Source organism: Myxocyprinus asiaticus, chromosome 21 (assembly GCF_019703515.2).
Source record: "Myxocyprinus asiaticus isolate MX2 ecotype Aquarium Trade chromosome 21, UBuf_Myxa_2, whole genome shotgun sequence".
NCBI lineage: Eukaryota > Metazoa > Chordata > Actinopteri > Cypriniformes > Catostomidae > Myxocyprinus > Myxocyprinus asiaticus.
The window spans coordinates 5,482,870-5,505,874 of NC_059364.1; the positions used below are offsets into that span (position 1 = coordinate 5,482,870).

Sequence of the window (23,005 nt, forward strand, 5' to 3'; positions counted from 1 at the left end):
GCAAAAAAATAAGAAATCAGGAAGGGGGCAAACACTTTTTCACACCACTGTATACCGTACCAGCCTGGATCAGCATGAAAATACATGCAAAGCTGATCTATTAAGCATGGTCGTTAGTTCAGGAATGATTCCTTTTGTCCTAACTTGTAAATCATTGAATGTTGCCAGCAACAACTCTTCAAAAATTCAGAAACAGTAAAAGGTGTTGAGTACAGTTGTTATCTACAATGAACACTGACAGAGACCCTAAATGAACACATTATGAGTATAAACAAATTTAGTAAACTGTCCCTCTGTGAGGCAGCAACACGTGTGAGACCCCACTTGATATATCGCTCTGGACCTTCAACCCACATTTCAAAACAATGCTGATCCGAGCGGCCTGCAGCCGGGAGAGGAAGTGCTGCATCCGCTTCACTGCAAACCAAACAGAGCAGTACAGTGGGCTGCAGTCACTGCAGGATGCTCTCAAAGCGCTCATACGATGTCAAACCCAAGAGTACAACACCAAAGGAAGGTAATAAAGCATAAACTGAGAAGCCTATTTGCAATTATACCACATCATTGTGAAATTCTTGGTGTGGTTATGAAATCTACCAGTAGGATGCTGTGCAACCCTTTGCCAACGGCAGGGCTATTAAAATAAATTACTTGTCAAAATAATTGTTAACTGTGCATGTTATTTATTATCAGATAAAGTTCCTTTATATTTTTCCTCACTGTTCTTCCCTGATAAGAGATGGGTAATCTCAGTTTTGCAGACATGCAGCATTATCTGTCTAGTTTATTTGTTATTGTGCAGGTAAGGGAATAGCTACCCTGGTCTCCACCAGCACAGCTTAGCGACTTCTGTAAAAGGCAATTTCCTCTGTAATTATTCTCAGATGTCCCATGAGAACAGTGGAAAATAATGATCCTAGTGACTCTCCGTTAAGGAGAGCTTGCTACCCAGCTCAGCTTTAGGCGATGCAATGCCAGTGTCACATTCTTGTGAAGGTAGGTTTAGTTTTTCTTGGGAATTTTCAATTTTGCATATAAAGCACTTTTAAAAGGATAGTTCACCCAAAAATGAAATTTCTCTCATTAGTTACTAAAAAGAGTTATTTTTGGAGCTTCAAATTTCTGGCCACCTCTCACTTGCATTGTATGGACCTAAAGAGCTGAGATATTCTTCTAAAAATCTTTGTTTGTGTTCAGCAGAAGAAAGAAAGACATACACATGGGATGGCATGAAATTGAGTAAATGATGAGAGAATTTTCATTTTAGGGTTAACTATCCCTTAACTAATCCCCCACTTGTCAGTACTTGTCAGTCTCCTTTTTTCTTTTTTTTTTTTTTTTTTTTTTTTGCAAATTGCAATTAAAGAATAACTAATAAGATGTTATCTAATTCATGACTGTTGATCTTGGTATAGATATAATATATAGTTACATTTCCTGAAACTTACTGATCCACTAAATATGGTTTCATTATGCTCACTTTGTTAAAAACAAAACATTTCCCTTTGTCATGTTTCCAATGCAGCCATTCCCTATAATTCCTATTCAATGAATATATCAAAGATTCAAAGTAAAACCTGTCATTCAACCTTGAAACCTCCACTGGGTTTGGAAGCACCATAATGGCAGGATCTTCTTCAGATGCTCAAAATCCTTTAAACTGTCCAATCTGTCTGGATATACTTAAGGATCCAGTGACTACATCTTGTGGGCACAGTTTCTGTATGGGCTGTATTATGAAGTACTGGAATAGCGAATGTCAGAGAGGAGTTTACAGCTGTCCCAACTGCAGGAAGACATTCAATCAAAAACCAAATCTGAGCAGAAGCACTGTGCTGGTAGAACTTGTACAGGAAATGAAGGACGTTCCACAAGCAGGGCCTAAAGACATGAAGTGCGATGTCTGCAAAGGAAGAAAACTAAAAGCCATCAAATCTTGTTTGGTGTGTTTGGCTTCTTACTGCCAAATTCACCTTCATCCTCATTATGAGTCTGATGCATTTAAGAATCACAATCTGGTAAATGCTTTCCCACAGCTGAAGCAGCAGATCTGCTCTCAACATCATAAAGCACTGGAGATTTACTGTCATGATGATGGGCGATGTATTTGTGTACTCTGTCTGGGGGATCACATTGGACATAGAACAGTCTCAGCTGCAGCTGAAATGGCACAAAAACAGGTAAGTATAAAGGAGAGAAGGGCTAGTTGTCACACAAGGACATTTCAGTAACTCAAAGCGCATTGTTTTCAATAAGAAACCTTTGGGATCAATAGACTGTCAAATTTATCATTGTGAAACTTTGGGGTTGGGGTTTAATTTTTAAAAAGTGTTTTTCAACGTTTAGTTGAACAAAAATGCAAGTTCAGGTGTATCTTTTGATTGAGATGTGACCGGTATTTTAGAGCTCACTGGATGTCACTGCCTTCGAGGAGGGGGAAGACTTTCAGCGATTTAAAACCTTCAGTTTCACTCTGTTCCTCACACAAAGCTATTGTATGTTTTGGAATACTACTATAGTGCTTTTTTAAATAGATTATTGTGACTACATTTATCTGCTTGTTACGAGTTTTAGCTATATAGTTGAGAATTGGTTGGGAATAGGGGTTGGATTAGGGGATCTAAAATATCAAAATGACTGTATATCATAACTACACTAATATGTTTTTTAGTATAATAAAACATATTCACGCAATAATATCAGAAGATTGACAGTGGCACATCGCACATGACACTGCACTGGGCTTACCTGCCACATGCGTCGGGAAACAAACGCTAGTGGCTGCTTTTGGTGTCTGTAGTTTGACGTGCAGGGCTTTTGCAAAAGCGTCAGTTTTTGATGCCTTGAGAGTGAGAACAGGTTCTCACAACTGACCCAATATTTAAGCAATATCACACCAGCAAGAGTGCTGTTGTTTAGCATGGCTGTGATTGGGCCATCATACTTCAACAGAATTTGATTTTCAATAATATTCACTGGAGTAAAAATTAAGATAACTAGTCCCAAATCCTACAACTTAAGCTTATGTAAAACGTTAACACTGTTCTTTTGCTGCCCTGTCAGCACTGGTATTTCCTTCAGAAAATGCAAATCTAGTTTCTTGTATGTTAAAGCCCAGGAAAATACCTTTGCTTATAAGGCTGCAAGTGTTAGAGACAGATAAACTCATTCTGCACTCTTTCAGTATGTAAATTAAAAACATTTATTTTAATAAATATGGGGTTTTTAATAGGTCTCCTAGATTAATAGGTTATTGCTCAGAGGTTGCTATTTCATAGTTTTGGTTTAAGTAACTCTGCCTCAAATGATTGTCCAAAAATGCCATGGGAGAAATAAAAGATGAGGCAATTTATATTGAAATCTCTGATTTTGGGATCTTAGCGAATCTGAGCAGTTTGAGACATTGTTGAGATCTTGTCTGAAACTCTAGAGGGAACACTCCTGAGATAACCAATGCCTATTCCTCAGGAGAAACCATTCAGAACCAGAAGACTTCTCCATTTGCTCAACATTTTAGCTTTCATCAACAGATTGCAAACATATCATTTATGAAAACTGCTGTGTAACTGCTCTTTAAGTTATCATTATTTGGTTTATCACACTATTTTTGTTGCAGATTTTATTTAACCTTTTAACCAGACAATGATTTTCATTCATGGTTAATTCCAATCTAATTAACAGAAGGAACTCAAATCAAAAAAGAGTTTGGAAATTATCCAGAAAATCAAGGATATAGAGAAGAATGTGCAGGAGTTAAAGAAGGCTGTGGACTCTCACAAGGTGAGTGTGATGTACAGCTGTTCCAAGAGACTGACTGAAAAGCCCTTGTTCAATAAATCATTAAAATAAACCAAACATATCATCACATAATATATCCTCAAAAGCGCACTCTATCAACGCGGACTTCCATCAAACCAGTGAATCAGATTTGCGCCGAGTTGATCGAGAAAGCTTTTTCCAGTTTTGTGTGCTAAATGCATCAGAAGGTTAGAGAATTGACTGTGGGCATTCCGTGGGCGTGCTGTCTGAAGCTGAGACTAACATCAGGGTTGCCAACTTAGGAGTGAGATTTTAATGGCATGGGTTAAATCAATCAAACACGCGCATATTTGATACTAGTTGGCCAACTATGTCTGTCTGTAGTTTGTAACTGTCTACCACAACAACCTAAATCAAGGCCTATAATGCAAAGAATTATCCTTTTTTTTTTTTTTTTACTAAATTAATGCAATTTAAATAACACGTTATTTCTGTTGATCCATATCATGTAACATCACTGTATGACCATGCCAACATGGTTGTGACCAAAATACCTTCAACGTGCAGCTATGTGGGATGCAACAAAACTCAGCAAAAAGCTTTTTTACTATGTATAAAGTTTGATCAAGCAATACTGCTGTTTTTTCACAAAAGTTTAGCAGTAGTGAAGGTGGAGAACAAGAATAAAGCACTTGTTGGTTTTTGCACATTTGTTCAGAAATTGTTTTGCTTAAAGCTTTGAAATTTTACTTCAAACATCTTTAACATGGTAGTTGTCATTGTCTGTTTCAATTAAATTGATAGCATAATAGAATTGGTAAAATTAAATTGGGAATGCACGAAGACTCAACCGGTCTCGGGAAAAAGTCTGATTCCACACTTGTTCGAGTCCAAGTCAAGACCGAGACCAGAGAGGGTCGAGTCCATGACATGACCAAGATCATAAAAATATGGTCTTGAGACCTAGTCCAAAAACGAGTCCGGTCTCGATACCTACAACACTGGTGGCGTGAGTGCGTGACACAGAGCCTCACACCAAATGCGTGAGAGTTGGCAAACACTATATTCAATCTCACATCTATTATCGATATCTATAAAAAACGTCAGGTTTTTGTTTAAATTCTTTGTGTTCTGAAGTATCCAGTTTCTGTTTTGCCGATTGAGAAACTGCTCCAAAACTTAAGTGAGGGAGTGAGCTGCCCAAATGATTTGAATCACAAACCGATTCAGACTATTTTGTTAATCCATTAGACCAATTATCTGAAAAGTACCGACTCAAAAGATGCCGATTGGGGACATGAACATGGGTCGTTCGCATTCTAAATTAAAACTAACCACAATGCAACTCTTAATTTAACATTTATTCAATTTTATCACCTGTAGTACCAACTCAAAAGATGCAGATTTGTGATTTGAACCTGGGTCATCTCACATTCTAAATTAAAACCACAACGTAACCCTTAAAGGTGCATTCAATAGTTTGGAGCCAATTTAAAAAAGTTTTACACATTAACGAATGAATTGTGGTGCACTCACATGAGATGAAGACTGTACTCATAATAGTTTTCGATAAAAGGTGTTTTATTCTACATGGTGCGGGTTACCCCCTTCAATGTGTTTCACCATGTTGAAATCACTTGCCCTGCAGTGTTTCACTAAACATAGAAGCCTGTGTAGATACGCCTGGCTTTGCTTAGTACAGTGTTGTTTGGTGATGAGAAGAGCGAAAAGAATCAGAATGAGCTTTATTGCCAAGTATGCTTACACACACAAGGGATTTGTCATTGTGACAGAACACAGTGGAACATACTTATTTATCTTGCTTTAGCAGCGGAGACAACGGTAGATCCAGTAGCTATACTGCCGAAGAAGCAAAAAAAGGTCTGAAGCAACTTTGCTAAGGCAAAAAACTAGAGTAAACGTCGGTAATGATAAGGCATCTACGTCTTCATTCGTTTAGTGCAAAGTAGCTTGGCACAGCGATTGCTGTGGATTTTGTGTAAACCATGACGCTGGTTGCTTGGAAATAAAATAAAAACAATTCTAATCTTTCCTTTACCATGACATTCTGTATCGCTAGATAACTGAGGATTATTTTATACTATAGCAGTTCTCTAATAAAGGTAATAACTGTCTTTAGAAATAATGTGAAATGTTGAGAGTCTCCAAAGATTATTGATATGAGGGACAATAATAATCTATCCTTAACAGTAGAAGCATGTTCACTTGATTTCTGACATATGTTTTTAGGCAAAGCAATTATATTATAGGAGTAATAAATAACTTTAGAAATTACCTCAAACTCTGACATTTTCCAGATGCAAATGATATTCCATAGCTGATGGGAGCAGCAGAGACGATCATGAAAGATAGCAGTATAGTGTCTAACACCACTGTAACATAAAAGTACACGAAAAAGAGCAATGCTAACACTAGCTAGAGAACCAGTGAATGCCCCTGTAATTGACCATTTGTCAAATTTTATTACCTGTATAGTACTACAAAAGCAATTATGATCACCAAAAATGATAACCAAATGAAACCACAGAGTAACATTAAGGGTACGTTCTGTGTTTGCTGTGAATGTGTTTTAAGATTGATCAAATCTTTTATTACGTTCTCTTTTGGTGTCTTTTCAAAGCGCTCTGCTCAGGCAGCATTGGAGCACAGTGAGCGGATCTTTAAGGAGCTGATCCGTTCCATACATAAAAAACAAAGTGAGGTAAGAGTGCTGATCAGAGCTCAAGAGAAGAAAGAAGTAGAACAGGCTGAGAATCACATAAGGAGTCTGGAGCAGCAGATTGGTAATCTGAAGAAGGACAACGATCTATTGGAGCAGGTTTTACACACAGAGGATCACATTTATTTCTTCCAGGTGAAAAAACAGATAATCTAGAAGAACACTTATTTTCAATTAAATACTGACAATGAGCTTATCTATTTTCATGTATTGTTTCTTCTTCCAATTGCAGAATTACTCTTCCAGTTCTGGATTGCTGGTGCCCGTAACCGTGCCCAAGGCTGTTAATGGCCTCCTGACATTTAAGAATGTAGAAAACTATTTCTCAGAGCTGAAAAGCCAACTGAATCAAGTTTTTAAAGAGCACATGGTCAAAATATCAAGAAAAGGTAAAACAACAGTCAAGAACCAACCATTCAGCCTTTAGAGTAAGAACCAAGTATGCTGAGTGAATGCTGAGTGTCAAAATATAATAGTGGCAACATCTTTTTGAGAATTTCCACTGATACTGCCCGAGAAAAAAGATATCATTCACTGGACACATGTTAAAATTTTGTGAAAACTTGCCCCAAACGTATTATAATTTAAGAGGGGTCTTAAGTAAGTGTTTGAGACGTACTGTATAAAACATCATTTGCAATTTTTTTTTACTCCAAATATAATTGTTACTGAGAAATAGCCCATGTGACAACTAGCCCCAGTCTCCCTACTGTATTACAGTGAACCAAAAAGTAGTGTAACAACCAGAAGTACTGTAGGTTGTTTCAATCTATAAAAAATTTCACAATTGGAGGCCCAGTAAGCATTAGTAGAAAAATCATGCCATTATCATGAAGATTTTGTACTGACTGAAAAGGAGTTTAAATCTCAGCTGTTGTTGAAATTTTGTGTGTCATGTAAAAATGTCATACAACATTTGAGTGATTTGTACAGAAAGTGAATGATGTGTATCCATCTTCACAGTTGCTGAGGTCCAAATTTTCAAAGCCACCATGTTTCAAATGTGTAAGTATAGTCTTTTACCAGAAATGCACACACTCACACATTTAGAAATATCATTCATCAACATTTATTTGCTTTTCTATTCACTCTTTCTTCTTTTACTCATTCAATATTTTAACAGTTATGATGTTTTTATTCTCTTCGCAACATAATTTTGATGAACAGTTTCTAGTTTAAAAATAGTAAACATATTAAAAGACCAATCCAACAGTCCAAAGAAATACTTTCCCACGTTCTTTTCTATGGAGCACAAAATTTGAATAACTTAAAGAGGATTACATTTATATTTTAGCTTTTAACTGAAGAAATCACTCTAATCTCTGTCTTGGCTAATACTTTTCTAATGCAACTGAGGCTTTGTAATGCAGCACTTTTAGTTCTACTGCCTCCTTAAGATGAATCGCTTATGTTGTATCCTTCCACATTTTATATGTCGCTTTGTATAAAAGTGTCTGCTAAATGAATAAATGTAAATGTAGAAATGTGTTTGAGTTCTAAACCCACTGAAACATGCATGTTTTCATTCTTTTGTTCATAAACAGCTGAACCTATTTCGATGACCTATTTGGCTAGCCTGGCAATTCATTGGACTCACCTGGGAATTCTGACAGAACTTTCAGTCAGATTTTGGGTTTGCCTTTCTTTGACTTCCCGATTGGATAGCAATCAGATATTAAATCTGGTTTCGGCTTTTCATAAATATGTATTCACTGATTTTGAACAACACAGTTATATATGCAAGCTTTCTCTGTTGTTCATATGCAGTGCATTCAGAAAGTATTCAGATCCTTATGCTAAAATGCTTCAAAGATTTTATACCCCATAATGACAAAGACAAAAACCAGAATTTTGATAACTTTGCAAATTTATTAAAAAGAAAAAACTGAAATATCACATTGACAAAGTATTCAGACCCTTTGCTACGACACTTGAAATTTAGCTCAGGTGCATCCCATTTCTCGGGTTCATCTTTGAGATTTTTCTACACTTCGATTGGAGTCCACCTGTGGCAAATTCAATTGACTGGATATGATTTGGAAAGGCAGACACCTGTCTATATAATGTTCTTACAGCTGAAAATGCATATCAGAGCAAAAACCAAGAGACTGAATTGTGTTGAGGCACAGATCTGGGGAAGGCTACAAAAAAAAAAATAAATAAATAAATAAATAAATAAATAAATAAATTCGGCTGCATTTGAGGTTCCCATGAGCACAGTGGCCTCCATGATTCTTAAATGGAAAAAGTCTGGAACAAATAGGACTCTTCCTAGATCTGGCTGCCCGGCCAAACTGAGCAATCGGGGGAGAAGGTCCTTGGTAAGAGAGGTGACCAAGAACCCGATGGTCACTCTGGTTGAGCTCCAGAGATCATGTGTGGAGATGGTAGAAACTGGTAGACTCTCCTGAGTGCAAGAAAGCAAAAAAAGCACATAAAGGACTCTCAGACTGTGTGAAACAAGATTCTCTGGTCTGATGAAATGAAGATTGAACTGTTTAGCCTCAATTCCAAGCATCATGTCTGGAGGAAACCAGGCACTGCTCATCACCTGCGTAATACCATCCCAACGGTGAAGCATGGTGGTGGTAGCATCATGCTGTGGGGGTGTTTTTTAGCTGCAGGTACTGGGGGATTGTTCAGGGTTGAAGGAAAGCTGAATGCAGGAATATACAGAGATACTCTTAATAAAAACTTGGTTCAGAGCTCTCAGGACCTCAAACTGGGCCGAAGGTTCACCTTCCAACATTACAATGACCCTAAGCACACAGCCAAGACAACACAAGTGGCTTAGGGACAACTTTAAAATTTAAACTCAAAAATCTGGTTTTAGCTTTGTCATTTATGGCGTATGGAGTGTAGATTGATGTGAAAAAAATCAAATCAAATAATTTAAAGCGTTTTAGCATAAGGCTGCAACAACAAAATGTGAAAAAAAAAAAAAAAAAAAAAAATGAAGGGGTCTGAATACTTTCTGAATGCACTGTGTATGTATATGTATATCATAGTATAATTTTGCTTAATCTCTAACTAAAGACAACAGTTAAGTTGTGAAATATGAAATTTGTGCAGGATTGGTGATTTCTGCTACATTGTACAAATACTGATCAGTATATTTAGCAGTATGACTTTAAAATCTATTACATAGGTGGGGTTTGTAAACAACAGTTCATCTACCTTTATGGATTGTTATTTTTTTCATTTTTGTTTACATAACAGGCAAAATCCATGAATATTTATTGCTACTGTATTATGTCAGAAACATCTCCTTTCTTCCAGCTCTATAATGTTTCCTGAAAGTTTACCATGTGATTAAAATGTCATATTTCCACAGCTTGTGTAGTGTCTGTCTCCCTCACAGAGTATTAACTAACCTGTCCCAGCAGGAGGAGCTGCTCGCCACATTGTGTGTTCATTACTAGAGAGGAGGTCAATATTCATCAGTATACTTGTAAATACTTAAATAACCATCAAGTTTCCATGAGACATAAGGTATAGCTTCTAGCTGTCATTGTGCAAAGAACTGGAAATCTAGCGGGAATTCCATTTTTCCATTGGCATTTTAAATTTTCAGGAAAACCTACTTTTCAAACTCCTCCTATGCCATTTGTCCAAACTCTCTTGAAATTTGGAGTGCATCATCTCAACTAGAGACACCCCCAGATAAAAAAAAAAAATAGTTCCAAGAATTGTGATTTATCAAACATGTGGTAGATTTGGGCAAATGCATTTTTTTTTTTTTTTTTATCCTGCTGTGGTGGCATGAATAATTGACCAGTACCATTACTTTGTGAGCACAAGGTCCAGAATTCACAAGTCTTGGAAAAAATGGACAACAGTAACTCTGGCAAAAGAAGTTGAAAACAACTGTATCCACAACATCAGGATCTGTGCTTCCAAATGATTTTCCACGATAACCTTATAAACCTTTAAAGACAGACCTACAGTGAGCTCTGAGGTTGTTCTGCGTTAATTCAACTTCACTGTTTTAAAATCGTGTTTGATAGAGGAATTCATGGTAAACAACTTTTAGGCGTGGGTAAAAATATTGTTTTTTCGATTAATCGCAATCTTCATTTGAACGATCTCGATATCGATTCTTATATCCCAAGATCGATCTTTCACTCAATGCGCAACCCTCTACTACAATGAGAGGAAATCACTCACATTTGCAACCAAATTTCGCGCTATGCGAATAAAGTGAATATATTTGCCACTGGCTGGTAAATTTTTACGTTACACTTACCAGTAATTGTGTAGTTTAGTCGTGAAGTGTTCAGCAGTGAGATCCTTTCACAGCATGCTGTGAGTAAAAGTTGTTCCGTGTAATGTGTGTCAAAGACGAGATCCATGCAACCCATTTGTCATTGAATACGGTCTCTCTTTTAATACCCTTTCTGTTCTTTACAGTCAGTTGTTGATAAAAAAAAAAAAAAAGAAAAAAAAACATTTAATTCTAATCATGCATCTCACAGATGAGGTAAAGTCATTCGAGTCCTTTCTCATTAACATCTTCTACAGACCTTCTTTACAGAAATGCCTTTTTTTTTAAAAAAGAGACAGTACTGGTTTTAGCATGTGTTCAAGAAATCTATGTAAATACTTATAAATAGTAAAAATTATGCAATTTAACAATAAATATGTAACAAAAATAATATATGAAATATACTCTGATCAGCCACAACAACAAAACCACTGACAGGTGAAGTGAATAATATATTATCTCATTACAATGGCGTCTGTCAAGGGGTGGGATATATTAGGCAGAAAGTGAACAGTCAGTTCTTGAATTTCGTGTGTTAGAAGCAGGAAAAATAGGCAAGCGTAAGGATCTGAGTGACTTTGACAAGGGCCGAATTGTGATGGCGAGACGACTGGGTCAGAGCATCTTCAAAACGGCAGGTCTTGTGGGGTGTTCCCTGTATGCAGTGGTTAGTACCTACCAAAAGTAGTCCAAGGAAGGACAACCAGTGAACCAGCAACAGGGTCATGGGCGCCCAAGGCTCATTGATGCGAGGGGGGAACGAAGGCTAGCCTGTCTGGTCCGATCCCACAGAAGAGCTACTGTATCACAAATTGCTGAAAAACTTAAAGCTGGCCATGATCGAAAGGTGTCAGATTACACAGCTTGCTGCGTATGGGGCTGCGTAGCCGCAGACCGGTCAGAGTGCCCATGCTGACCCCTGTCCACTGCCGAAAGCGCCTACAATGGGCACGTGAGCATCAGAACTGGACCTTGGAACAGTGGAAGAAGGTGGCCTGGTCTGATGAATCCTGTTTTCTTTTAGATCATGTGGACAGCTGGGTGAGTGTGCATCATTTCCTTGGGAAGGGATGGCAGCAGGATGCTCAGTGGGAAGAAGGCAGGCCGGCGGAGGCAGTGTGATGCTCTGGGCAATGTTCTGCTGGGAAACCTTGGGTCCTGGCATTCATGTTGATGTTACTTTGACACGTACCACCTACTGAAAGATTGTTGCAGACCAGGTACACCCCTTCAGGCAACGCTATTCCCTGATGGCAGTGGCCTCTTTCAGCAGGATAATGCGCCCTCTGCCACACTGCAAAAATTGTTCAGGAATGGTTTGAGGACCATGACAAAGAGTTCAAGGTGTTGACTTGGCCTCCAAATTCTCCAGATCTCAATCCAATTGAGCATCTATGGGATGTACTGGACCAACAAGTCCGATTCATGGAGGCCTCACCTCGCAGTTTACAGGACTTAAAGGATCTGTTGCTAGACCTTCAGAGGTCTTGTGGAGTCCATGCCTCGATAGGTCAGAGCTGATTTGGCAGCACAAGGGGGACCTACATGATACTAGGCAGGTGGTTTTAATGTTGTGGCTGATTGGTGTAACATCTTATTTATTGATTGAATACATTTATTTGTTCATTTTTAAAAAGCCAAAATATGACCAAAATTATGAAAAAGTAATAAAATGTAATTATTAAAATTTATATTTTTTAATATACCTAGTTAAAAGGTCCCCTGTATAATTAACAGCATTAGCTGGGAGATAATTTATTTATATGTAAGCAAAAGGGACATTATAACTGAAATAAACCCATTGGAGGGTGGGCCGATGTCACAAAGTGCTCATGAATATTCATTAGGTTATGTGCAGATAATGTCAAATAATGTTTTTCTGTTTTGATAAACAAACAGTCTTGAGGACCAATTTAAGAGCTCCAAAAATATTTCACATAATTAATTTAATAACTTGATCCGTACTAATCAGGCACTGTTAGTAGGCCTACTTGGATTTTGTTACTCAGTGGATAAATACATACATCAGTACATTTTAGCCAGACTGACTGATTGGTCTCATGGTAAAGTTTTTTATTTTAAAAATATTTAAAAAATAGCAAACTTCAGTGCTGGATCACCACTTATTATAACACACACAAACAAAATGGAAACTCCTGTTTAAGAACTGAAAATGTTTCTCTGGCATTAGACACGTACCTGACAAAAGCTATTTCAAAAAGTGATGGAGACAAAATTGGCAAAGGCAAAAAGTGGTAGGGCTATGTCCTAACCATCCCACCCATATATTACGCCTATGTGTACCTCTGCCTTTTTGTCAGATTTTCAAATACTTTTTTGTCTCATAAAGAAGTTTGTGATATTGTGATTTACCTTGGAGCTGGTTGGTTTGGCTCATGTCTTACAACTCTTTCATGAAGGATTTTATGAAAAGTATATGGGAAAAATACTTCCAGAATCCAGCTGAATAAGTGCACTCTATTGTGGTAATTTCTCCAATTTTCCAATCGGCTTTGACCCTGACGATTGCTGCTTGGGGCTACACAGTGTATGTGCACTTTTCTTCATTACAGAACTCTCAGTAAACCCTTTCATCAGCCAAGGTTTTAAATTTGTTTGTTATAGGTTCATGTCACTAATTTCAAGGCATGACCTGTCATTATTCAAAACCTTACCCTCAATGACTTTTCTGTCCAATCCGTTTCTTTACAGAAATTTGAAGGTAGATTCCTCAGGGTAGCCAGACTACAAACATTTATTCCTTTTCATCTGAACATAACCGTCTGTGACATAACCAGACATGATGTGACAACGTTCTGTGTAACAGCCAATCAGAACAGCACGTGGACGAGTCGTCACAGCTAAACGCGTAAAATTAAAAAAACACCTACCTTATCCACCTTATTTTGCAACGCGGAAGTAAACAGCGGCTGAATTTCTGGCGAATGTGAGAAAGTTCCGCTAGAATTGACCTCAGTGTAAATAACTAGAAGGTTATAATACCAGAATTTAGTGATATGGGCTTATAAACTATCACACAACCACAGAATGTAACGCAGAATTATGTGCCAATGTCAGATAATTTTGTAACGTCGGCATTTATAGTAAAAGAGTAAGTAAATCATTCACTTGTTGCTGTGTGTTGTTGTATTGAAGAGACTGTAAAAAAATCTACTTCTTTCTTTACCGAGATTGTGACGATCTAGTCTTTCTTGTCTTCATGTAAACCTCCATTCATATGTATCTGCATAACCTCCGATAATGCCTTTATTTATTTCCAAAGGCGATGTTTCATAAGCCATGCTGAATGTGAGATCTGCCTGTTTGTTCACTATGCACCGCTAAGAAATTGAGAATGCTCTCTGACAAGAACGGAGAGTAAAATGCACTTATTATTTTGCCAAGATGAAACAAGATGCAGTTTTGGTGCAAAGAAAGTTGAAGCAGCATTATGCCTGCATCTTTCTTCTCTCTGCTGGTTGTGTAAAGTTTGTGGAGGCGTGTCAAGACGGCACCCAGGATTGTCCATGTCGGTGCCTGATTTCATTCATTCTGCCATTAAACGATGGCATAATGTGATAAACGGTAAAACTATATGCGCTCAAAACCAATGAGTTCATGAAAATTGTAACTGATGATAATCTGCTGCCTTGCGCTTCACAGAAACCTGGCTGAGAGAAACCATTCTGGACAGCACGTTACATCTGCCAGGCTTTCAGCTGTTCAGAGCGGATCACATCGCAGAGTTAATGAGGAAAACGAGAGGCGGTGGAACATGCTTTTACATCAGTGAAAGTTGGTGTACAGATGTAACGATGTTAAAGAAGATGTGCTGTCCTAATTTGGAAGCGCTCTTTATTAACTGTAAACCTTTCTACTCACCGCGGGAGTTTTCCTCGTTTATTCTGGTGAGTGTGTATATCGCGCCAAACGCGTGTTTGAATGCCACACTGCAACAGCTGGCTGATCAAATCACAGACACAGAACAACAATACCAATCAGTTATTATTATTCTTGGGGATTTTAACAAAGCAAACCTCACACGTGAACTGCCCAAATACAAACAGCACATTACATGCCCCACCAGAGACAGAAATATACTGGATCACTGCTACACAATAATAAAGGATGCATATCGCTCTGATCCTAGAGCAGTTTTGGGACTATCTGATCACTGTCTGGTTCATCTTCTTCCAACCTACAGACAGAAATTAAAATCTGCTAAGCCTGTAGTAAGGACTGTAAAGAGATGGACCAACGAAGCAGAGCTGGAACTACAAGCCTGCTTTTACTGCACTGATTGGAGTGTTTTTGAAGCTGCAGACACCAATCTGGATGAGCTCACAGATACTGTAACATCATATATCAGTTTCTGTGAGGATATGTGCATTTCTACTAGGACTTATTTAACATTTAACAACGACAAACCATGGTTTACAGCAGAACTCAGGCAGCTTCGTCAGGCCAAAGAGGATGCTTACAGAGTTGGGGATAAAGTCTTGTACAATCAGGCCAGGAACACACTGAATAAGGGAATCAGAGTGGTTAAAAGAAGATACTCTGAGAAGCTGAAAAACAAGCTTTCAGCTAACGACCCTGCATCAGTGTGGAGTGGCATGAAACAGTTTACGAATTACACGACTCCTGCCCCCAACCCTGTGGTGGACCAACAACTGGCTGACGACCTGAATGTGTTCTACTGTAGATTTGAAAGGTCCAATCTCACACCCCACACCCACTCTGACCTTCACTTCACTTCACGTAAACACCAACACCTCCTGCAATCCCCCTCCTCCCCCCTCCTGCTACTCAACCTGCACTTAAGATCTGTGAAGATGATGTGTGCCGTGTCTTTCGAAAACAAAGGTTAAGGAAAGAACAGGGCCCAAATGGCGTTTCACCTACATGTCTTAGATACTGTGCTAACCAGCTGGCCCCCATCTTCACACAGATCTCCAATAGATCACTGGAGCAGTGTGAAGTCCCATGCTGCTTCAAACGTTCCACTATCATCCCATCCCAAAGAAACCAAAAATCACAGGATTTAATGACTACAGACCTGTCGCCCTGACGTCTGTGGTCATGAAGTCATTTGAGAGACTGGTGTTGGCCCACCTGAAGGACATCACTGGACCCTTTCTAGATCCCCTTCAATTTGCTTATTGAGCAAACAGGTCTGTGGATGATGCAATCAACATGGTATTGCATCATATCCTGCAACATCTGGACATACCAGGGACATATGCAAGGATCCTTTTTGTGGACTTCAGTTCGGCTTTCAACACCATCATCCCAGCTATTCTCCAGACTAAATTACACCAACTCTCTGTTCCCACGTCTATCTGTCAGTGGATTACCAGCTTTCTGACAGACAGGCAGCAGCTTGTGAGACAGGGGAAATTCACTTCCAGCACCTGTACAATCAGCACTGGTGCCCCCCAGGGATGTGTGCTCTCCCCACTACTCCTCTCCCTCTACACCAACGACTGCATCGCCAAGGGCCCCTCTGTCAAGCTCCTGAAGTTTGCAGATGACACCACTGTCATCGGCCTCATCCGAGATGATGATGAGTGTGCATACAGAAGGGAGGTTAAACAGCTGGCTGTCTGGTGCAGTCAAAACAACCTTGAGCTGAACACGCTCAAAACGGTGGAGATGATTGTGGACTTTAGGAGGAACCCCCCAAGACTGACCCCCCCCCCCCCCCCCACCATTCTAAACAGCACTGTGTCAGCAGTGGAGTCAATCAGGTTCCTGGGCACTACCATCTCACAGGACCTGAAGTGGGAGACCCACATTGACTCCATTGCGAAAAAGGCCCAGCAGAGGTTGTACTTCCTTCGCCAGTTGAGGAAGTTCAACCTGCCATAATCGCTGCTGATACAGTTCTACTCAGCAGTTATGGAGTCTGTCCTCTGCACTTCTATAACTGCCTGGTTTGGTTCAGCTACGAAATCGGATATCAGAAGACTACAAAGGACAGTTTAGGCTGCTGAGAGGATTATTGGTTGCCCCCTGCCCCCCCTTCAAGAACTATACACTTCCAGAGTGAGGAAAAAGGTTGAAAAAATCACTCTGGACCCCACTCACCCTGCCCACTACCTTTTTGAACTGTTGCCTTCTGGCCGACGCTTCAGAGCTCTGAGCACCAGAACTGTCAGGCACAGGAACATTTTTTTCCCCCCAGGCTATCCATCTCATGAACAGATAAAACTGTCCCTTTAAGCAATAATTAATTTGCAATACACAGCTTAGTCTTTTTATATTATCCAACACATCCTACCTCTCCCGCCATTACATTCCCTTGCACTGTATATAACCGATTTGTAATTAGATTTGCACTACGTATGTGTATGTGTGTGTGTATGTAGGTATGTATGTATATGTATATATACAGTATTCATATATATGTATGTGTATATGTGTGTATATGTATGTATGTATGTGTGTGTGTGTGTGTGTGTGTGTGTATATATATATATATATATATATATATATATATATATATATATATATATATATATATATATTGTCCATTGTGTATTCTGTATATACTTTTTCTTTTCAATATTTATCTATTTTTTATTAAATTTTAATTATTTAAATGTCTTGTTGCTGTTTTTGTATTGTTGTGTACTGGAAGCTCCTGTCACCAAGACAAATTCCTTGTATGTGTAAGCATACTTGGCAATAAAGCTCATTCTGATTCTGATAATATGTCAACATTTATTGCCAGCCTGTAATATAAAGCAGCATAAAAGCAGTATTTTTGTATAGCTAAAATAGCTGGAAGTGGCTTATATACCGGAAGTGGTCCACATTCGTGGTTGATAATTGTGGCACCCTAGTTTTGCTGAAAAATAAGGTGGATATTTTCATGACTTCTGTGATGCTTCTCCAAGGGCATCCGTTTTTGGGTTTTGCTTGTGGGATATGTCATATAATGATGTTTCTCGAACTCAACAACCAATCTCTCCTTTTCCACCATATTTCTCCTTGCTTGATGTTTAATGAGGACTGTAAGTTTGAAAATAATATTTTGAGTTTATTGTGTGGTTAGAGCTATGCACAATGCTGCAGACAGATAGGTAGTTGATGCATGACATGGCCATGGACTTCTTATCAAAAATGTACCTTTAAATGTATATAAATGTGTAAGGGAAAATGTATGTCTGCCTTATGGCATGTAACTAGTCACCATTTCTTTTTAAGTTTATTTTAACCATTTCTAAACACCTTTTTGCTTTCACCAGTTTATTTTAAATAGTCCTAAAACACAAGTGAATTTTTACAATTAAAAAGTACAGATATGGCATGTCGTCTCCCAATTAATAAAAGCAGAATGTAATAATTATAAAATAATAAGCAAAATGTTGTTTAAAATATTTTTATGTAGAGTATAGCATGTAAAACTTCAGGACAAGGCAACTGTAGCCAAGTTAATTAACAAGCTAAGTTAGTTTTTAACTACACAGATACCAAGCAACCAACAACAAAATATCTTGTTGCTTATTGCTGCTGGTTAGGACATAAACTCTGATTTACATGGAAGAGATTTTATCACTTTTATTGTTTGTCACTGTTTTGCATCACATCTGTCTAGGACACGTCGCAATTCCTTGGAATCGATTTAAACATAGTAAAATGTGTTCAACAGAGCTAAGAGTAGGATACTACACTTATTGGTTGTCGAAAGCATCATCAAATTAGCTAAAATAATAATTCAGCACACATGGGGCAGGGGATGTGATGTGTTGTTCAAATAACTGTTTCTTTCTCATGGAAAACACTTCAATTTTCCAAGTCTGAAAAAACAAGAAACAACTGTACAGTCAAGAAACGAAGGAGGGGGGTCAAACATTTATTTGGCCTAATCTTACAACATCAGCTTATTCACATCTGGAAATGTTAGCAAAATAAAGAGTCAGAAAATGTATGTACAGAGACATAACAGAACAAAAATATATATTTGATAAAAGCAGTGGTGTAATTCCCCTTTGTCGTAAACTCTGAGATGTCTAGATGGATCTGAATAAAACTATAAAAACATTAAAAACAGACTAAGACTAAAAAACTATCCACTCTCCCAGGTTTTTCGACACCATACAGTTTTCAGGGCTAAAAAATTGAAATGTAGAGCTATTTAAAAACAAGGAAAAAACATTTTAGAGGATTTACATTGTCCTTCAACCATCTCCTAAGAGGACAATTTGTCATTTCACTCATCAGCCCTGAAAATTCAAAGATCGGATGAAGTGTAAAAGAAAAAAAGAAGAAAGATTGTGAACAGGCAGCCACGCTCTTCCAAACACTGCTCTTCCTCTGAGGCGAAAATTCCATAAATCGTTCTAATCCACACACAGAGCATTCCTGGCCCAATCTGTGGCACCACAAAGTTCTCCGCACTAACACACGGATCAGGAACAGAACCGGACGAACCATGAACTAGTAACCGTTATCAGCAAATGTGGTAAAAACAACTTGGTTTCTCTGTAGTATTGCTGTAACTTTAAGATTGTGGCTCAAGTCTCAAATATTTATATATATTTATATATTTTTAATCTCAAAAAGAAAAAGGATAAAGAAAAACAGTCTGGTTGCCATTGCAAAGCGAGGTCACTCCGCAGCTGGCTCTGGGTCCGAGGTTGTGGTGGGCACGGTCTCAGCAGGGTCGGGGGTCTCGTCAGATTTTGTAGTTTCCTCTGTGGGTGCAGCTTCTGCTTCCTGGGCGGAGTCTTCTGCCTTTGGCTCCGCCTCTGCCTCGGGTGCTGCTGGAGTCTCATCGTTCTCTTCTGCAGCAGGCTCATCCTCTTTGGTTTCCGTAGCAGCCTGGCCGTTCTCCTCAGGTTTGTCTTCGGCAATGGGCGTGGCTGCGTTTTCCCCACCTTCCTCACTTCCTTTCTTGTTCTTTTTCAGGATGCCCTTAAATTTGAAGGAGTTCTTCAGTGAAAATTTCTTCTTCTTCTTGGTTTCCTTTGTCGGTTCGCCTTCAGATTTGGTGCCATCGCCCTCGGTGGCAGGCGCGGATTCAATGCCATCTCCTGCCTCCGTCTCCTTGGCAACCTCCGCTGTTCCGTTGCCATCAACTACGACTGCATCTCCCTCTGGCTTGACATCGCCATTGGTTTTCACATGGCCATTTTCCTGAAGAGAAAAGGAGAAAGGGTTTGATTAGATAAAGGCTTTGTTAAATGCAGTGGTTTGATTCATTGTCCAGATTTTGTTCTTGACATCAAGTGGTGACCCAACGCTGTACCCGAAATTTTTATCATAAAAATGTAAACACAAAGGCACTTTTCATCAAACACTGACATTTATTAATGCCACAAAGAACTGCACTGGCTCAGTAATATGAAAAGCTATTAACGTGACAAGCTGAATAGGACAATTTTGTAAAAACAACAGAAGCACATCAACAGACACTTGAGGATGTGGCTTTATATTATGCATTTCTTTATTATTATTATTATTATTATTATTATTTATTATTTGATTTCATTTGATCTAATCAAGCATACAACCTTGTAGGCCTAAGGGGTCAAAATTGTTCTTGAATGTGAATGTTAGAAACCGTCGGCACAACATGTAAGCCATATTTTACCAACATTTTGCCCTTTTAGTGAATGATACCACTTATTTTCTGTCCAATACGATTATAAGTAGCCTACTTTCAAGACATATATCAATAACTACTTCTATAAAATGGCAATTCTAGATATATAATAATATTGTATTTAAAAACACATCATTATAATCATTAATTAAACAGCAACTAAAACCTCAACATCATCAAATCCAATTTTAGCGACGTCGTTGATTAGCGGGGTAAAAAAAATAAAAATAAAAATAAAAATAAAAAAAATAAAACTCCACATGATGATATTGAGATGAGCGGAAGGAAAATAGTTCCTATCCTAAACAACTATTTGACAACACATTTAATTTATTTACACTTCTAAGCTCGTCATGCACTAATTTCCGCATTAAATAAATAAAATCACTTGTTAAAAACACTTAGTACTGATATTATGTAAGGATCGATGCTCGCGATTCAACGTCGATGTATCGAGATCGATCCGCCATTCCGTCAATCCCCTGACGACTGTGTTGCTCGCCTTATAGAAAAATATTCTTCACTTGTTGAGCTAAAATAGATAAAAAAAAAAAAAGTACAGCATATTTTAAAATACGCAGAAAAAACACCATATTTCCAGGGGGGAAAGACAGGATGCCTTCGTTCTTAGGAATGTGAGTGGGTACTGCTGTACACCCCAACTTTGAATGTAATGTCAGAACTACATCATTTAAATACCCACTGCACATGAGGGCAGTGTTGTTCCACAAAATATAACTCACAACATGGAAGACCAGCTGCTACAGGGTGAACAAAGACAAAGGTAGACAAAGACCCTATAACGGCATTTAAAACAGCCATTTAAAAGTCTGCCTGCAAAAACACACATCTCTTTTTTTGCAATTACTGGAAAATTGATTACTAGCCCTTCAGATACAGTACCCACAGAGCACTAGCCCTGAGATACAGTAACTATGCCTTTGTGCAAGGCTCATAACAAGTATAAATGTATGCAAAATAATTTATTCAAGGCATTAATTAAGAAAAATGCTCTCTTTATTGGGGGAGGGGCGCATATGCATGAAAGGGCATGGGTAGAATGATTGTAAATAAGTCACTAAAGAAATGGCAAAGCATTCGCACACAAATGCATGCATTACATTGTTTGCAGATCAGCAGAAGCGCTCTGCATCATTTGCATGCAGCTTTGCAACCTTTTGTTCTCAAATCGGGTTACTGCCTGTTTCAGCGCCAACACAACCACAGAGTCTGCCTGTTAACTGACAAAACCAACTAAAACTGTTTGAGACACATTATATATATATATATATATATATATATATATATATATATATATATATATATATATATATATATATAAAAAGACAGAGAGGCTGTTTTAAAATCAATTAATTCCACCCAAGAGTAAAAAAAAAAACACAACAAAAACACAAAATTATCAATTAGACCTGGCATGATATTTTTGGCATAACTAATTACATTATAAAAAAAATGTAGCACACAAATATATATATATATATATATATATATATATATATATATATATATATATATAAGAACAAAATCTCTCTCTCTCTCTCTCTCTCTCTCTCTCTCTCTCTATATATATATATATATGAAAAAAAAAAAAAAAAAACAGCAATCATCTAATTGTGAAATAAACAGGGTTGTTATCCTATTGATAAGATGCCACCCAAGTTTATCAGAAAGCTGGTTGTTTAAATACTTAAATGCAAACTAATAGACCCTTACCTGACCATTGGCTTTCTCAGCCACGGCATTTCCTTCCACTGTAGCTTCACCTTTAGATAACTGAGCACCCATCCTCCTTTATGTCTTCTTCAAAGAGTTAAAATGAGAAGAAATGAAGAAAAACACTGATGGTCCTTCTAATTCAAACCCACACAGCACAGACGGTGACCAAGCGATCAGATTCCTGGTGTGTGTTTTCCCTTAAACTGCTTAGCAGACAGAATTAAAGGCTGGTTTCTGGTAGTAAGTCCAAACGGCTCTGTGGGGAGAGCAAACTAAGACTTTCACAGCTACAAGTGTGAGTATTTGTGTGCCTGACTCCACCCACTAGCTACACTGCCCAATCTGCACCAGAGCATTTCATATGCCCCATTCAACAGCACTACACACACAAGATTACAGTATCTCTAGTTTTACTCCTCTGGTTTGACATATTACTATATTAGGGATTTTTAGTAGGAATTTTATTGATCATTTGGCTCATTCCTAGTTCACTGTGCATTTTCATACCATGTCTTAATATAATGGATAAAATATTATAGTTACAATTTTAAAGATTGAAATTGATCACAACATCACAATTAAGTGAACATGGGGTGAATTGTAAATAATTTCACTTTGGCTTGAGTGGATGTTGTCATGTTTCCAGATGTTAAAATGAAAAAGGTTTCAAAAGAAAATCATAGCTATTAAGAAATATTACAGGTATTTTTTTTTTCTCCCTTTTTCTAATTAAAATGTTTCAAACAAAACATGTTTTTTGTGTGTGTATATTGTTTAACTGTTAAATAATTATCATGGGTTCAATTCAAGTTAGGATCAATCAACAGAATTTGTGGCATAATGTCGATTACCCAACAACACCACCAGGGGTGGTGGCCTGGGTAGCTCAGCA

General features: G+C 38.1%; 2 protein-coding genes across 2 annotated transcripts; one reads left to right on the forward strand and one right to left on the reverse strand.

Annotated features, from left to right (window-relative positions):
* Positions 1–882: 882 nt before the first annotated feature.
* LOC127411948 (E3 ubiquitin/ISG15 ligase TRIM25-like) lies at positions 883–9,830 on the forward strand. The gene is made up of 7 exons (XM_051647907.1): positions 883–996; positions 1,526–2,180; positions 3,682–3,780; positions 6,401–6,634; positions 6,732–6,888; positions 7,463–7,504; positions 8,044–9,830. The coding sequence occupies exons 2-7, from the start codon at positions 1,623–1,625 to the stop codon at positions 8,325–8,327; spliced, it is 1,374 nt and encodes a 457-aa protein (XP_051503867.1). The 5' UTR covers positions 883–996; positions 1,526–1,622; the 3' UTR covers positions 8,328–9,830.
* Positions 9,831–18,608: 8,778 nt separating this feature from the next.
* marcksl1a (MARCKS-like 1a) lies at positions 18,609–22,388 on the reverse strand. Its single transcript, XM_051647998.1, has 2 exons — positions 22,111–22,388; positions 18,609–19,907 (listed from the first exon to the last, which is right to left on the reverse strand). The coding sequence occupies exons 1-2, from the start codon at positions 22,180–22,182 to the stop codon at positions 19,380–19,382; spliced, it is 600 nt and encodes a 199-aa protein (XP_051503958.1). The 5' UTR covers positions 22,183–22,388; the 3' UTR covers positions 18,609–19,379.
* Between the last annotated feature and the right edge of the window lie 617 nt (positions 22,389–23,005).

Excerpts from the sequence above, each read along its gene's own strand:
- LOC127411948 (XM_051647907.1), top strand. The coding sequence starts at position 1,623 with ATGGCAGGATCTTCTTCAGATGCTCAAAATCCTTTAAACTGTCCAATC. Across the intron at positions 6,635-6,731 it reads ATCACATTTATTTCTTCCAG|AATTACTCTTCCAGTTCTGG; the intron begins GTGAAAAAACAG and ends TTCCAATTGCAG. Across the intron at positions 7,505-8,043 it reads AGCCACCATGTTTCAAATGT|CTGAACCTATTTCGATGACC; the intron begins GTAAGTATAGTC and ends GTTCATAAACAG.
- marcksl1a (XM_051647998.1), bottom strand. The coding sequence starts at position 22,182 with ATGGGTGCTCAGTTATCTAAAGGTGAAGCTACAGTGGAAGGAAATGCC. Across the intron at positions 19,908-22,110 it reads CTGAGAAAGCCAATGGTCAG|GAAAATGGCCATGTGAAAAC; the intron begins GTAAGGGTCTAT and ends TTTTCTCTTCAG.